Raw genomic sequence first — 14,981 nt, 5'->3', positions numbered from 1 at the left:
GAAGAAAGGAAAACACAATGATGAGATGCGCACAATCGAGTTTGCAGAAATAATCAGAATCATCAATATTTTTTGAAGAAAGACGGTGGAGAAGGTTTATGAAAACAGTTTTTAAGACGCGTGAATCGGTGAATGGACACTTTAAATACTGTGGAAACTTTGACGCATTTTTGCACCCTATAACTCTATAAGACAAGCTGGATAACATTCCTGAAATGGGATTTTTATAGCCTCTGTTTGAGCCAGAAGGTTCCCTATGACCATCACTACCACCAACATTGTCACTCGTTTGCCCTCCATTTCTTTAGTCTCTATAGCTAGATGATACAATTTTTTTTTTTTTAATGAAAGTGTTGTGTTGTAAGTTGTGAATGCTGTTGTGTTAACATGGCCTGTTTATATAGTTGTGTAATTCTGTGGATTGGTCAACATATACATATGCAGTGAGCCACAAATAAGGCTGTAATTTCTTTGTGATGACTACATAGTGGAAATATATCATTTCCAAATTCCTCTCGTTAATTTGGGGATCCAACTAATAATGATGGTTGAGTTACTTGAGTATAATACATCAACATATACGTTTATGTATCAATGTATGTACAGTGTACATATACTTGCACGTACACGAATGTGTTTTACTTTCTTTTCTGATGCGTGTATTTCACGCATTCTATATCAAAAAAATGGGAGATACATACATGAAATTAGCTTTGGGCGATCAGTTCTTCGGTTTGGTTCAGGTCGATTTTTTAAGTTTATGGTTAATTTGGGTAAATAAATTTAATATTCATGTGGATATTTTAACATATCTGTTCGGTGCTGTTCAGAATATTTTGGAAAATAAATAAAATAAAAAGAGATTAAATTTTGACCAAAACCTTTTTTTTTTTGGATATTTTAATTATTTTCAGTATTATGTTTATTTTGGTCTAAAATTAACTAATATTTTCGAATTCAGAATTGTAATTTTAGGTAATTAGCTTATATAAATCTTAATATAATTAATTTTATGGACATATAGTTATATTTCGGGTATTTAGGATACTCATTCAATTCTCGATTTGGTTTGGTTTTAATTTTTGGATAAATAAATTAAGATTCCGTTAAGATATTTTGTCGGTTTTGGTTTTATTTTTTCGGGTCAGTTTGATTTGCTTCTTTGGTTCCAGTTATTTTTCCGAGGCCTAATAATAATATGGTTATAGTGTACATAATATTACTATTATTATTAAAAACATCCTTTTCTTTAATATTTAAGTATCTTTATTTTGGATATGAATGGTTTTATTTTATTAATTGGCCTGCTCGATACATACTAGTGGTCTAATTTAGACACTATTGGAAGAAACATCAAAAGCGGTTTTTAGTTCTTGTGGGAGCAAGTCTCTGAACATGAATCCACGCATACGGAAACTTTCTCCACATGATCTGCCGTGCCAATGTATTTTGATGTAGGCAAAAAAAAATAGTTTAATATATCAATAATATATATAACAAATATTACTATTATATATATATATATATATATTAGCGTTTAAATATTATAATAAATATATAAAATTTTAAGTAGAAGTTTACAGTTCCATAAACAAAAGCAATTATCAACGAATAAGAAAAAAGTATGAAAACAAATGAAATATAAATATTAGGTTGATATATCATTTAATATAGTTATAGTGATATACAAAATGTTTTATCTAATATATAAAAAAAATTAAGAAAGTTTGATGAAGGTGAAGAAAGAAAGACGGATTAGTAGTATATAATGGTTTCAGATTTTCTTGACATACTTAGAAATTTTCTGTATTACACGTTATACTATTTACTTTGTATTAGTCTCTCTCTAACTTAACTAGCTAATTCAATATAATAATATAATACATATATGTAATAACTATTATCAACATATATATAGCCTCCTAAAGTTTCCACAAAATATGATATCGTAGGCGAGAGTTTCTTATCTCATAACGTAAAAACTAAGTAGACCTAAATTACACAAGAACTGAGAGAAAAGAAAAAAATAAAAAAAATAAAAAAACTTACCCTTATCTTCGATTGAGGAGGATGAACCACAACGATCGGTAGCACATCCAATGTTGCAGAAATAATCAGTCTGGTTAATCTCTTTTAGATTCGCCTCAACAGAGAGTGCACGACGTTTACAATCCTTGATACACATGAAAGGACAGAAAAGTTTTTTGATATTGGGTGCTAAAATACCACACGCCAGAAGACAACCTCCGTAACATACTTTAAAAGACATAACAGCCTCTGTCTCAATCAACATGTTCCCATCACCAACATCATCACCACTAACATGGCCATTCTTTTGTTCTCCATTTTCTTTGAAAGTACAAAGAGTGTTTTTTTTTTTGGGCAGAAATATTAGAAATATTGCTGATGGAAAGTGTTTATTAATTGTGATTGTTTGTTGTGTAATTAAGGTTTATTTATAGGGAAATGTGTAAATGTGTTTTAGTTAATATTTTCATAATCAGAAAAAAAAATATTTGTGATTTTATGTGACAATTATAAGTTGGTAATTAGAGGAAGCATATTCAATCATATATATTAAATGAGTTGAGTTTTAATATGATTTTGATGATTTTAGAAAAAAAATTATGATTTCTTGTAATAGTCTCCCCATTCTACTTAAAATCATGATTTGTCCAAAAAAAAAAAAAATCTACTTAAAATCATGATATTTCTGTATTTTTAACTGAAAATATATATTTCAATCCTAAAATGTTGTCATTATCATTGGATTTTCAAATCACTTTGATTTCATTAGACCTTCTTTAATCCATGACTGTCATAGGATTTATTATTTTAAATTAGACAAATCACTTGAAATGTTGGATGGAATACACCTCCTAAATCACCTGAATCGGATTACATATAGAAACGGAACAAGATAGAGTATTTCTTCTACCAATTCTCATGGAAGTTGTACATGCATCATTTGGTTTTCGCTGTAACCATGAACCTAACAACATAATATGCAATATATTAATTCTAAAGAAAGAAAATTAACTAGGGAAAAAAAAGATTTTTAATTAAAAAGTATAATCTTACATCTTACAAATTAAGCTAGATTTACCTTTACCAAGATAAGACATAATATAGTTGTAGCAATTAATGTAAAACTGAAATAATCTAGCTACTTTAATGTAATTGACATATAGATATAATATAGATTAACTATTAAAAAAAAAGGAATATTGATTTTTTTTTTCTTAGTTGAAATAATCAAAGGTTATGTTTAAATAAATTAAGAAACAAATGGGAGTATATTGAAAGTTTGAAACCATGATTTTGGAGAATTTGATGAGATTTAGGAAATTTGATAGATTTTAAAGAAATTAATATAATATTCTGTAAAATTCTTTCAAATCCAATCTAAAACCATGAAATTTGGATTTATGTATTTTTAACTAAAAAAAATTCTTTTAAAGCCTCCAGAATCTTTAAAATTTATTAAAATCCAAATTCAAAAACTGTTTTAAATAACAGTAGATTTTAAAGTATACTAGGTAACAACCCGCATTATGTGCGGTATAAAATAATTATTTAATGTTTTTACTGTAATTTACAAAATCTAATATATTTATGGGTAATTAAAATATTTAAAATTTGATTATGTAGTATATATTTATAAAAAAAATTGTATAATAATTAAAATTTAACCCGTGAGAGTTATTATAATATCAATCTTATATTATTATATCATATGAACAAAGGGTTCTTAAAATTCATTTTAAAGATTTTATGAAAATATAATTAAAGGATATAATTAAGTTAGAAAGATAATATAAACATTTAATTTTGGGTGTTAATTGTATTTTTGGAACAATACAATTGTAAATAAATGTAAATATTTTTAAAAACGGATGACAAATAAAGGAAAGAGTGTCATGAAATCTGTAATGCTAACACCTCAGTTTTTTTTGCCAAAATGTTCCTCTATTAATATATAAGGGATTTAAAAAATCTATTATATTTATGGATAATTGAAATATTTAAAATTCGACTGTGTAGTATATATTAAAAATTTTGTATAATAATTAAAATTTAACCCGTGAGAGTTACTATAATATCATCTTATATTATTATATCATATGAACAAAGGGTTCTTAAAATTCATTTTAAAGATTTTATGAAAATATAATTAAAGGATAAGTTAGAAAGATAATATAAAAAAATTATATTGGGTGTAAATTGTATTTTTGGAAATATACAATGTTAAATAAATGTAAATATTTTTAAAAACGGATGACAAATAAAGGAAAGAGTGTCATGAAATCTATAATGCTGACACCTCAGTTTTTTTTGCCAAAATGTTCCTCTATTAATATATAAGGGACTACAAAATCTATTATATTTATGGGTAATTGAAATATTTAAAATTCGACTGTGTAGTATATATTAAAAATTTTGTATAATAATTAAAATTTAACCCGTGAGAGTTATTATAATATCATCTTATATTATTATATCATATGAACAAAGGGTTTTTTAAATTCATTTTAAAGATTTTATGAAAATATAACTAAAGGATATAATTGAGTTAGAAAGATAATATAAAAATTTAATTTTGGGTGTAAATTGTATTTTTGGAAAAATACAATAGTAAATAAATGTAAATATTTTTAAAAGCTGATGACAAATAAAGGAAAAAGTGTCATAAGCTCTGTAATGCTGACACCTCAGCTTTTTTTGCCAAAAATCTCTATTAATATATAAAGGATTTTTAAATTTTCAGTTTAATAATAGTGAATTTCAATAAAATAAATTTAAAATTCATAATTAAATAACATACAAATTTTATACAAATCAATTAAAATGTAAAGTTGAATATGAGCTTCATTTTAGAATCTAGAGAATCTTAGACATTGAAAAAGTACATACGTATTTGTTTATACTTCTTCATTTTACATACATGAATCAATATGTCGTATGTGCGTAAACATAAACATTATATTACAGTACTAGATTTTAACCCGCGGTACACCGCGGGATTATTTCTTTTACTAAAATCATTAAATTTCAAGTTGTAATTGTTAATTAATTTTATACGTTTTATTTGATGTTTAAGATTGTATAGTTGTATTTTGATTGTTAATTCTACGATTTAATCTGCGGTTTACAATACAATAATTGATTTTTGTTATAAATTAATTTATATTATTAATATCCTTTTATATTATTAAGTTGTACCTGTTTGTTTATAGTAATCATGTATATAGAGGTGTCAAACAAGTTGGTTCACATTTCTTTTTTCTTGGACTGCAGCGGGTCAACCCGCTAAGATCGCGGTCGTTAAAGTTATGCCTAAGCATGTCCCTGACCTAAATTTTATATTAATTACTCTTTAAAAATTTAGTGGCAAAGAAAAAAACGAAATTTTAAAATAACTTATAATATTGATATTTTGTAAATATCTTAATTGGTATACATGAAATTTCCTCACATTATCACATATTTCACGTATTATATATACATAACTATGTAAAAATATTACTTATATATAATATATATATTTTAATCATATATTTGTAGTTTTCGGGATAACCCGCCAACCGCAGACGTACCTTGCTAAAATTCATAATCCCGATAGACTTAATTGTGAGGACCGTCTTTTAACAGTACACTGTAGGCCTATATTTTCTATATAAATAATATCTATAGAAATTTATTACATTTTAGTATATAAAACCGATTGTCGTAGTGATGGATTATTGACATTTTAAATTTATAAGAATATTGATCATAACCCGTCCCATAATAATTAAATTTAGTAAAGTTTATTAACTAATATATTTTAAACCTTTTATAAAAATCAATTAGCTATATAGATAATAACATTAAAATTTTAGACAAAACTAAAAAAAATTGAAGTAATTGAATATAATTGATTGGAGCGAATATAGATCTTCCTGTATTGGAATGACAAAAATTTTGTTTAGTTTTGCAGAAAATTAGGCTTGATGGTGGAGATAATTTAGGAACATTTTACTTGATTGATAGAAGGATATTTAATTCACATACCTTATTTATGCATATTTCGATTTTATCTTTCAACTTTTTTAAAAAATGTTTTAATAATAATAACATTAGTTGTAAATATTTTCAAACTTCAAGACTACTTTGACAAAACTGCAGCAAAAATGTTAATATAGATGTTAAAATAGTAATATATCTACAGATTCCATCAAATATATAATCTATCTTATCTCGGATGTTATGTTCGTTCATGCTTAAAAGTAGTACTAAAAAGAAATAAAGAAAAAAATAAAATAAACAATTGATAAAATAAGTAAGAAGAGTAAAGTATATGAACCCTCTGATGGCTCTAGAGTCTCTCGGCAAACTAAGTAGCCTTTTGTACTGGATTATGGCTTTCAATTCAAAAAAACAAAAGGTTATACTGCATTTGTCTTTCAATTCTCAAGCATAAAATCATCACAAAGACCACCACAAAAGTGTCATGAATTGATGTAAGTGATCGGTCTGAAAGCAAATCTGCCTCTCTCTATTCCTCTGATCGACGGTAGGGAATGTACCTATGATCCTTAGTTGCATTCTTCTTCCTCCGTTTGTCAAGATACGATGAAAGCTTCCCAGATTCCTGGATTATGCCCAAAACAAAAAAAACTGATTCAGTGATTCCGTTTTTATACAAACACTTAAAAATCTTTGTGAAGTCAAGAACTGATTTACATACCTTGAGACTGTTGTACTTTTCGACGAGTGTTTGCTTTCGGATTTCCGCTGTATAAGAAGGGAGAAAACAATTCAGTAAACTGTTGGCAAAATAAATAAATAAACTCAAAACTGTTATGTTTCAACCCACAAACGTGGGACATTTTTGAGTAAAAAGACTCCGGACATACATTTCTTGAGATAGTAAGGCTTTTTCCCTTCTTTCGCGGCTTCTCGTTCTCTCTTTTTGTGTTCTGTTAGTATCGCAGCTCCCTTGTTCTTTGTTGATGGTTCATATTTCAACATTTTCTCCTGAGGTATATATAACAGACAAAAAAAAAAGTGAGGAAACAAAGTAATGATCAGAGAGTTTTTTAAATAACAGGAGAGCCAAAGAAAGGATCACTCACAACATAAGTTAACTCGTTCTTCAATTTGTTGGCCTCTTCTGGATTCTTTGTTTTCTTTAGCTTCTTTTTCAATTCCTGTTTTAAGAACCCCCGAAATATCAAACAAAAAGCCTTCGTGACAAATCCAAACTTCGTAGGAAATTGCAAGAACTTCTCTCAGCATTAAGAAAGTCAATCAATCAAAATACCTCTCTTTCTACAGGAAGTTTATCTTCAAAGAAGAAATTGTATCGCTTCTTGAAACTACAAAAGATACAGAACTTATATGTTCACTCAAACAAGAACAAGAAGCATATTATAAGTTATAACAAATTTCATGTTGACAAGAGAAAACATACCCGTCAAGGTCAAGTCTTCCACCCAATGAAACAAAGCGAGGATCACGAGGTTCCTGAATGCAAACAAAGAAACTCTTTTAACAAAAAAAAAACTCAACAATTCTACACCCACAAGAATCAAACACTTGAGAGAGAGAGAACAAATAAAGAGAAATAGAGATTCAAAAGTTTCACAATTACCTTCTTTGGAACATGAATAACTTCTCTATAACGACTCACAGGTTTTTTAGAACTCAACTCCACTGGTCTATTTCAATCACAAATGAAAAACCCCAAGATTAACAAAAACATAACCAACAAAGAAGGTAAACAAGAGCAAAGGGAAACAATGTGTGTACCTGTTTTTGTTAGCACGACCCGTTTTCTTCACTTGATTTGGTTTCCAGGTAACTGGCTTAGACCCATCAGCTCGCAACTTATGTATTTCCTCAAATGTCAACTCTTTCTCTGTTTCTTCTTCCTAACACCAAACAAAGACATCATTCAAAATTCAAAATCAACAAACAAGAATGTCTAAAGTTTCATCAACAAATACTCTTATTATTAAGTTACTAACCTCCTCATCTGAAGAAGACACAGATGAACACGAAAGGTCTTCATCACTGTCCTCAAACACTATCCTACTCGAGCTCCCTTCAAACTTACCAGCTCCCGTCATATCAAAACCTGAACCTAATCAATAAAGAACACAGCTTTTTTTTAGCATTCCCTAAGAAACAAACTCAACCCATAACACAGAAACATACTCCTAGTGCCTTCAAACCGAAACAGAGTAAAAAAAAAACTTACTTGAACAGAGGAACTTGTAGAATCAAGCAACGACGGCTAAAGAAGGAGGACGATGACAGAACTGTTAATGAGAGATTGTAAGATGATGAAAAAAAGGAAATTAGGGTTTTATATTAAACCGATGGTTTAAAATTGTACCGACCGGTTTATTATTGGTGAATTTGATACCTTTCGTTAATAAAGAAGCGAACAACCACACGACACGACACGGCCGGATCCATATAGCCTCGGCGGCGAGAGAGATCAGAGCTTTCTCTTCCCCTTCCCGGAGAAACTCGGTTCGAGTTATAAAAAAAAAGCCATGGGTTTGGTGGATATGAGTTCCATGGCTGCTTCGATCGGAGTATCGGTGGCCGTACTCCGTTTCCTACTCTGTTTCGTGGCCACGATCCCTGTTTCATTCGCTTGGCGAATCGTTCCGAGTGGAATCGGTAAACACTTGTACGCTGCAGCTTCAGGTGCTTTACTCTCTTACCTTTCGTTTGGATTCTCCTCCAACCTCCACTTCCTTGTTCTGATGACGATCGGTTATGCTTCAATGGCGGTTTATAGACCCAAGTGTGGAATCATCACTTTCTTCCTCGGTTTCGCTTATCTTATTGGCTGGTACTACTCAAAAATCTCAACTTTTTCTTATTTGCTATGATACAATGCTTGATTTTGGAACAAAAGCCTGATTCAGTTTGGTGATTTGTGTGTGATAGTCATGTGTTTTACATGAGTGGAGATGCTTGGAAAGAAGGAGGAATCGACTCTACTGGTAACTCTTAATCCCCTCATCTGATGAAGTTGTTGATGAATTTTGAATTGGGTTTATGTATCTGAAACAAATTGAATAAAAGTTTCTTACTTTATGCTTTGGATGCTCTTGTTTTTACGAGTTAGGTGATGAATTTGGTCTTGAGTAGTAATTGTTAGTAGCTTCTTAAACTGGCTTTTTTTTTTGTTTGGGATGTATTAGGAGCGTTAATGGTGTTAACGCTGAAAGTGATCTCGTGTGCAATGAATTACAATGATGGGATGTTGAAGGAGGAAGGTCTTCGTGAAGCTCAGAAGAAAAACAGATTGATTCAGATGCCGTCTTTGATTGAGTACTTTGGTTACTGCCTCTGTTGCGGTAGCCATTTTGCTGGTCCCGTTTATGAAACAAAAGATTATCTCGAATGGACCGAAGGGAAAGGGGTAAGCTTCTTCTTCTTCTTCTTGTGATCTTTTTGTGTTTATCAAGAAAACAGTGAATTTTTATAGACTAGACTGTAAATATGTAAAACATTGGTGGTGTTTTCCAGATTTGGGATACTTCAGATAAAAGAAAGCAGCCATCTCCTTTCGGAGCTACAGTCAGAGCTATTTTTCAAGCTGCGATCTGCATGGCTCTGTATCTCTATTTAGTACCTCAATACCCCTTAACTCGGTTCACTGAACCCGCGTACCAAGAATGGGGATTCTTGAGAAAGTTTAGTTACCAATACATGGCTGGATTCACTGCCCGTTGGAAGTATTACTTCATCTGGTCAATTTCAGAGGCTTCAATTATCATCTCTGGTTTGGGTTTCAGTGGTTGGACTAATGATGCTTCACCAAAGCCTAAATGGGACCGTGCCAAGAACGTAGACATTCTCGGTGTTGAACTAGCTAAGAGTGCGGTTCAGATTCCACTTGTATGGAACATACAAGTCAGCACTTGGCTCCGTCACTGTAAGTAGTTTTCTGATGCTTGAAGATTCATAAAAAGGCAGACAATTTCGGTTGGCCTGTGAAACTAAGTCATTGTAAGTGACTTATCCATATCCAATCGACTTATTCATGTTGTTTACAATGCAGATGTGTATGAGAGACTTGTGCAGAATGGGAAGAAAGCAGGTTTCTTCCAGTTACTAGCTACACAAACTGTCAGTGCGGTTTGGCATGTGAGTTCTTTATTCATCATCTATTCTCGTCGTGATATTTCCAATTCTTAAGCTGGAAACTAACTAAGCGAATCCAATGCAATTTGCAGGGACTCTATCCTGGTTATATGATGTTCTTTGTTCAGTCAGCTCTGATGATTGCTGGCTCACGGGGTGAAATACAGTTTTCCCAGTTTCTCTCTTTTGCTAATTGCGTCTATCTTCTTGATGATCTAACTCTGTTTTTCTTCGTTGCAGTTATTTACCGGTGGCAACAAGCCATCAGTCCACAAATGGCAATGCTGAGAAAAGGCATGGTGTTCATAAACTTCCTTTACACCGTTTTGGTTCTCAACTACTCAGCCGTCGGTTTCATGGTAATTAACCAATTCATTTCTTCCCGTCACCATTGATGGATCACTCTAAACGCCTTTATTGTTTGTTAATTGCAATCTCTCCTCTCAGGTGTTAAGCTTGCACGAAACAGTCACCGCCTATGGGAGCGTATACTACATTGGAACAATCTTACCTGTTGTATTGATTCTCCTCAGTTACGTTGTTCCTGCTAAACCCTCCAGACCAAAACCACGCAAAGAAGAATAAACGGTTTCTCTTAACGGTAATTATGTTTCCCGCGCTTCTCAGCTGCTTCTTCTGTAGCAGTGGAAACAAACCGATCCGGTTCTCTTGTTTATCTCTTATTTTTATCATCGATTTTTTTTTTTAATGATATTGGTGGATATACAGTAAGGATAACTTCATAACTATGTAAACGTAAATTGCAAATGTGAAAAAGTAGTATTGTTTACGTTTTGATGTTTTTTTTTTCTTTTACGTTAGGAATATTACTAGTTTACTACTTAATGTATCTCCATCAAAGTACCCCACAAAACAAATCGCAATTTTTTTCTCAATTGACGGCAGCTTTTTCCCCCCAAAAAGATACCCAAAGAAAAAAGCACAAGACGGTTAAAAGAAAATCTAAAAAAGGCTACACTACACATTTTAAATATGTTTGATGTTTTTCTTTTTTCTCGAAAATGTAAATCTATAAAAGTTGAAAGATTTACTCGAATCAGTTTTTGTTGTCAATAAGTTAATCTACCAACTTTTTTGTTCCAATACACATCGTTGAATGTACATATGAATATATGATATTATTATTATTTTTCACATTTACAGATAAGATTAGTCTCTAATTTTGCTTCCTAGCTTGTTGATAGATAATGGATGACTGAAACGTTTAAATACACACACACTTCAAAGCAAATATACTTATTTTCTCATAAGAAAATAGAAATTCGAATGTAAGAGCAATATCTATCGACTATCGTTTTGACCTTCCAAAGTTCCAATAGCAAACTCTATCTATATTTTTACAATTTAGTATCAAAACATTTGATTTAAAATTAGTGCATGAAAGAAACTGTGTTTTTTGACCCGAAAAAGGAAAAGAAACTGTGTTTATATCCAAACTCCATGTTACTAATGTCGTTATATTTCTACTTTGTCGGCAAAAATGTATTTTCAGTTGTTGTTTTTAACAAGTTGCCAACCAGGATTATTAAACAAATACTTCAGGTAAACATCTGAAAATTCATGATGGATTGCAAAATATTGTAATTAGTAATATCTTTCATAACAATTCGTACTTTGGTCTATATTAATATATATATATATATATATATATATATGCGAAAAAAATGAAAACTGATGCCAAAAAATGAAATAATGAAGAATACAGATGCGAAAAAAATGAAAACTGAGAATATGATGTAGAAGGCCATGATTGATCAAAACTACAGGCTACAGCAAGTATAATGCACTTTCCTTGATTATGTTTTTAATATATAAACTGCTTAACTACAATTCTAAAACAGTGGGGACTTTATAGTCCAGTGTTCTCCACATGGATAGCTGTCCAGTCACTCTCTTAGATTCGATTCAGGGTTTACCCAATGACGAAGGAAACTACTATTATATAGTTTCTTTTTTACAAAAAAAAAATAGGAAATGTACAAAGATGGCATCTTGACGAAACAAAATCACACCAAGTCCCCAACAAACGTTGATGTGCTTCTCTCCCATCAACCACTAGCTAGCCTTTACTAGCTATGATTCGAAATTTCGAATGATGACATTAGAACACATGATGTTGCACACATAAAAAGGAACACATGATTTGTTATAAACCTATAACAGAACAAAGTGTGGATAATAGTACTATAGAACAAGCTTTGAAAAACAAAAATAATTGTGACTTGCGATGTGGTTATAACAATTATCAAATTTTGATATTTTCATTATGATTTCGCTATCCAATGCATATACTGTATCTAAATTAGAAAGCGAAAGCAAATTACAACATTAATAAACCGGATTTTCTAAACCACTCGGTGTTAGAACTTTTCATAAAATCTCTATCAATAGACGATTGACATGATTTTATAAAAAGTTCACATTTATATAATATTTTTTGTAAATAAAGCTATAAACACATTTAATTATTAACTAACTCCAATTATCAAATTTCTATATAAAAGAATATTTCTGCTAAAGAGAGTGTAATATCAAATTTCTATATAAAAAAAAGTATTTCTACTAAAGAGAGAGAGTATTATACTTATTGTATAATGATCATAACAAACAGCCATTAATGGGAATTAAGTAAGATTAAAATAATGATTAATGATTATGAGTGTGAGTAAACATACCAAAGAGGGAAGGGGTATCATTCAAAACACGTAGGGAGACAAATCTGCAGTGGACCACTATCTCATCAAATCAAGTATAAAGATTTGTCCGAAACCAATCTTTATATTGTTCAATATGAATCAACAGCTGGTTGTAAAAGGAAAACAAACATTAACAAATAAAATTTCAAAAACCAATTACACAACCATTAATTTACTATATATACTAATTAATAGTAATTTGTAGAATCAGTTTCAAATTGTAATAGAGGCTGCAGTGAAGATTCAAATTGATGGCTAAGTCTTCTTTTGTTAATGAATACTGGAATAGTTTTGATAAGGATCCAAAAAAGTGTAATTTGCCAAATAACGTAATTAATAGTAATACTAAGTTGTTTTGCAACATTACGTGTATATATATATATATATTATATATGATATATTCATTGTTCAAATAATTATTTTGTCTTGAGATCGAATCCAAAAATATCATGCATGCGCGCAGTTTGATAAATAACAGGATCAAATTATCTGATTGATACAATATATTGTCAAACAGCCTCTCGAGAAAGACATAATTACCTAAATGATAGAAAATACATATTTTATATTACGTTACGAGATAGCATAATAGTAGTTTCTATTAATTGATTTTACGGTGATATCTTAACATGTATGAAAGAAACTATTATGTATAATTAAACGTAAGATCTCATATATGTTAAGATCTCATTTAGGTAATTAGGTTACGAGATAGCATAATAATAGTTTAGTATGAAATTAAAAAACTATTATATGTAAACGGAGATCTCATTTATTTATGAAAGAAACTTTTATATGTAAACGGAAGATCTCATAGACATACAAAATAATTTGTTCAAGAAAAAAAAAACATACAAAATAATTGCTAAGCAAACTAATTAATATATGTAAATGCCAAGCAATATCTCCTTTATATATATATATATATAGAGAGAGAGAGAGAGAGAACAGTGGTGCATGTCGTAAACTCGTAATATGTATGCGAAGTAATTGCTATTACTATCAAAATACATTTGAGTTTAGGGAAATATTAACTGCAAATTTTCACGATTATATGATATCAAATATTCTCTACTTACTTTAGAGTGACACAGCATTTTTGTGTAGCATTTTGAAACACAAAAGAAAAAAATACACAAGAACTCAAGAAGAGCTCATAGCGAAAGAAAACTTAGATTACATATACTCGAAGAGATAACCTAAATTTCTTTTATGACATAACTTTCACTATCATACGAATTGAGAAATAATATGTAATATGTAAAAAAAAAACATAGTAATTGTACTACAAATCTTTGAAGCTTTCCGATATAACTAACCAATTATCGGACAAATAGGGAATCCACGATTTGGTAGTGAATTAATAGATGTAGAAAACGCACTAACACGAGCGGTGGAATGTTACGTCCTGAAATGTCATCTTCTATACACCATTCCAATATTACTAACACGATCGAGCCACGTGAATCTCTGAATCCATGGTCTACTCGCCAAAAAACAAAAATTACTAGGTGACAGAGAACCACAACTTAACTCTTTATTTGTTTTCAGGTATCTCCATATCTCGTATATGAAATTTGTAGGTACATCTGAAGAAATGTTTCTGGTTTTTTTTTTTGTTTCTTTCTTAATACAAGTTTTAGTTTGTATATGGCATACTTAAGACAACGATCGCAGATATTTTATGTAGTAAAGACAGCTTAGGATTTGTTATAAACAAACCAAAAAAGGATTTAGGTCAAAGAGCTACGAGGATATAGCGACACGTGGCAAAGAGATGTCGAAATGAAAAGTATGAAAAATTACAGTGAAAATGTTTAGTCGGAAGAGACAAGCCGAGTTGATTTTAATAATTAATTCCTGAATTTCTTTTTAAAAATATAAAGAGGAAAATGATTTATTGTTGATGATTGTTTCAAAACCAAAAGGCAAATTTCTTTGGTCTGACCCATACCTTTACCATTTCTGAAGACTAGAAACCCATTAAATTTTCCATAATAATACTACTATATTTTATGATTTTTAGATAGAATATTAAAAAGTTGTAAAGCTAAAGCTCTATTGAACTTAGTGACGGATATGATTAAAGAAAAGCCACATGGTCACCTCTCC

General features: G+C 30.3%; 3 protein-coding genes across 3 annotated transcripts; 1 reads left to right on the top strand and 2 right to left on the bottom strand.

The window, feature by feature from the left end:
* Window positions 1-1,297: 1,297 nt before the first annotated feature.
* LOC104743265 (thionin-like protein) lies at window positions 1,298-2,507 on the bottom strand. The gene is given in 3 exon segments (XM_019236012.2): window positions 1,298-1,431; window positions 2,050-2,301; window positions 2,304-2,507. Coding segments are annotated over 3 exon segments (360 nt in total). The 5' UTR covers window positions 2,347-2,507; the 3' UTR covers window positions 1,298-1,366.
* Window positions 2,508-6,286: 3,779 nt separating this feature from the next.
* On the bottom strand, window positions 6,287-8,380 carry LOC104739915 (rRNA biogenesis RRP36-like protein). The gene is made up of 10 exons (XM_010460392.3): window positions 8,246-8,380; window positions 8,013-8,128; window positions 7,795-7,916; window positions 7,637-7,703; window positions 7,457-7,509; window positions 7,307-7,361; window positions 7,119-7,193; window positions 6,900-7,020; window positions 6,731-6,777; window positions 6,287-6,634 (listed from the first exon to the last, which is right to left on the bottom strand). Exons 2-10 carry the CDS (start codon window positions 8,112-8,114, stop codon window positions 6,539-6,541), a joined length of 738 nt encoding a protein of 245 aa, XP_010458694.1. The 5' UTR covers window positions 8,115-8,128; window positions 8,246-8,380; the 3' UTR covers window positions 6,287-6,538.
* LOC104739913 (lysophospholipid acyltransferase 1) lies at window positions 8,293-10,942 on the top strand. Its single transcript, XM_010460391.3, has 8 exons — window positions 8,293-8,851; window positions 8,950-9,005; window positions 9,207-9,427; window positions 9,535-9,943; window positions 10,070-10,155; window positions 10,245-10,308; window positions 10,393-10,511; window positions 10,600-10,942. Exons 1-8 carry the CDS (start codon window positions 8,547-8,549, stop codon window positions 10,735-10,737), a joined length of 1,398 nt encoding a protein of 465 aa, XP_010458693.1. The 5' UTR covers window positions 8,293-8,546; the 3' UTR covers window positions 10,738-10,942.
* Window positions 10,943-14,981: the final 4,039 nt, after the last annotated feature.

This window comes from Camelina sativa, chromosome 14, assembly GCF_030686135.1.
Source record: "Camelina sativa cultivar CO46 ecotype springtype chromosome 14, ASM3068613v1".
NCBI classification, from domain to species: Eukaryota; Viridiplantae; Streptophyta; class Magnoliopsida; order Brassicales; family Brassicaceae; genus Camelina; species Camelina sativa.
The sequence above is the reverse complement of the archived record's forward strand: the minus strand, read 5'-3'. Positions and strand labels throughout refer to the sequence as shown.

What these genes read in the sequence shown, in the direction of transcription:
- LOC104739915 (XM_010460392.3), bottom strand. Translation starts at nt 8,114, where the DNA reads ATGACGGGAGCTGGTAAGTTTGAAGGGAGCTCGAGTAGGATAGTGTTT. An exon ending in AGAACGAGTTAACTTATGTT is followed by an intron (nt 7,021 to 7,118) that starts GTGAGTGATCCT and finishes TATATACCTCAG; the next exon opens with GAGAAAATGTTGAAATATGA. An exon ending in AAAAGTACAACAGTCTCAAG is followed by an intron (nt 6,635 to 6,730) that starts GTATGTAAATCA and finishes GGCATAATCCAG; the next exon opens with GAATCTGGGAAGCTTTCATC.
- LOC104739913 (XM_010460391.3), top strand. Translation starts at nt 8,547, where the DNA reads ATGGGTTTGGTGGATATGAGTTCCATGGCTGCTTCGATCGGAGTATCG. An exon ending in AATGGACCGAAGGGAAAGGG is followed by an intron (nt 9,428 to 9,534) that starts GTAAGCTTCTTC and finishes GGTGTTTTCCAG; the next exon opens with ATTTGGGATACTTCAGATAA. An exon ending in ACTCAGCCGTCGGTTTCATG is followed by an intron (nt 10,512 to 10,599) that starts GTAATTAACCAA and finishes CTCTCCTCTCAG; the next exon opens with GTGTTAAGCTTGCACGAAAC.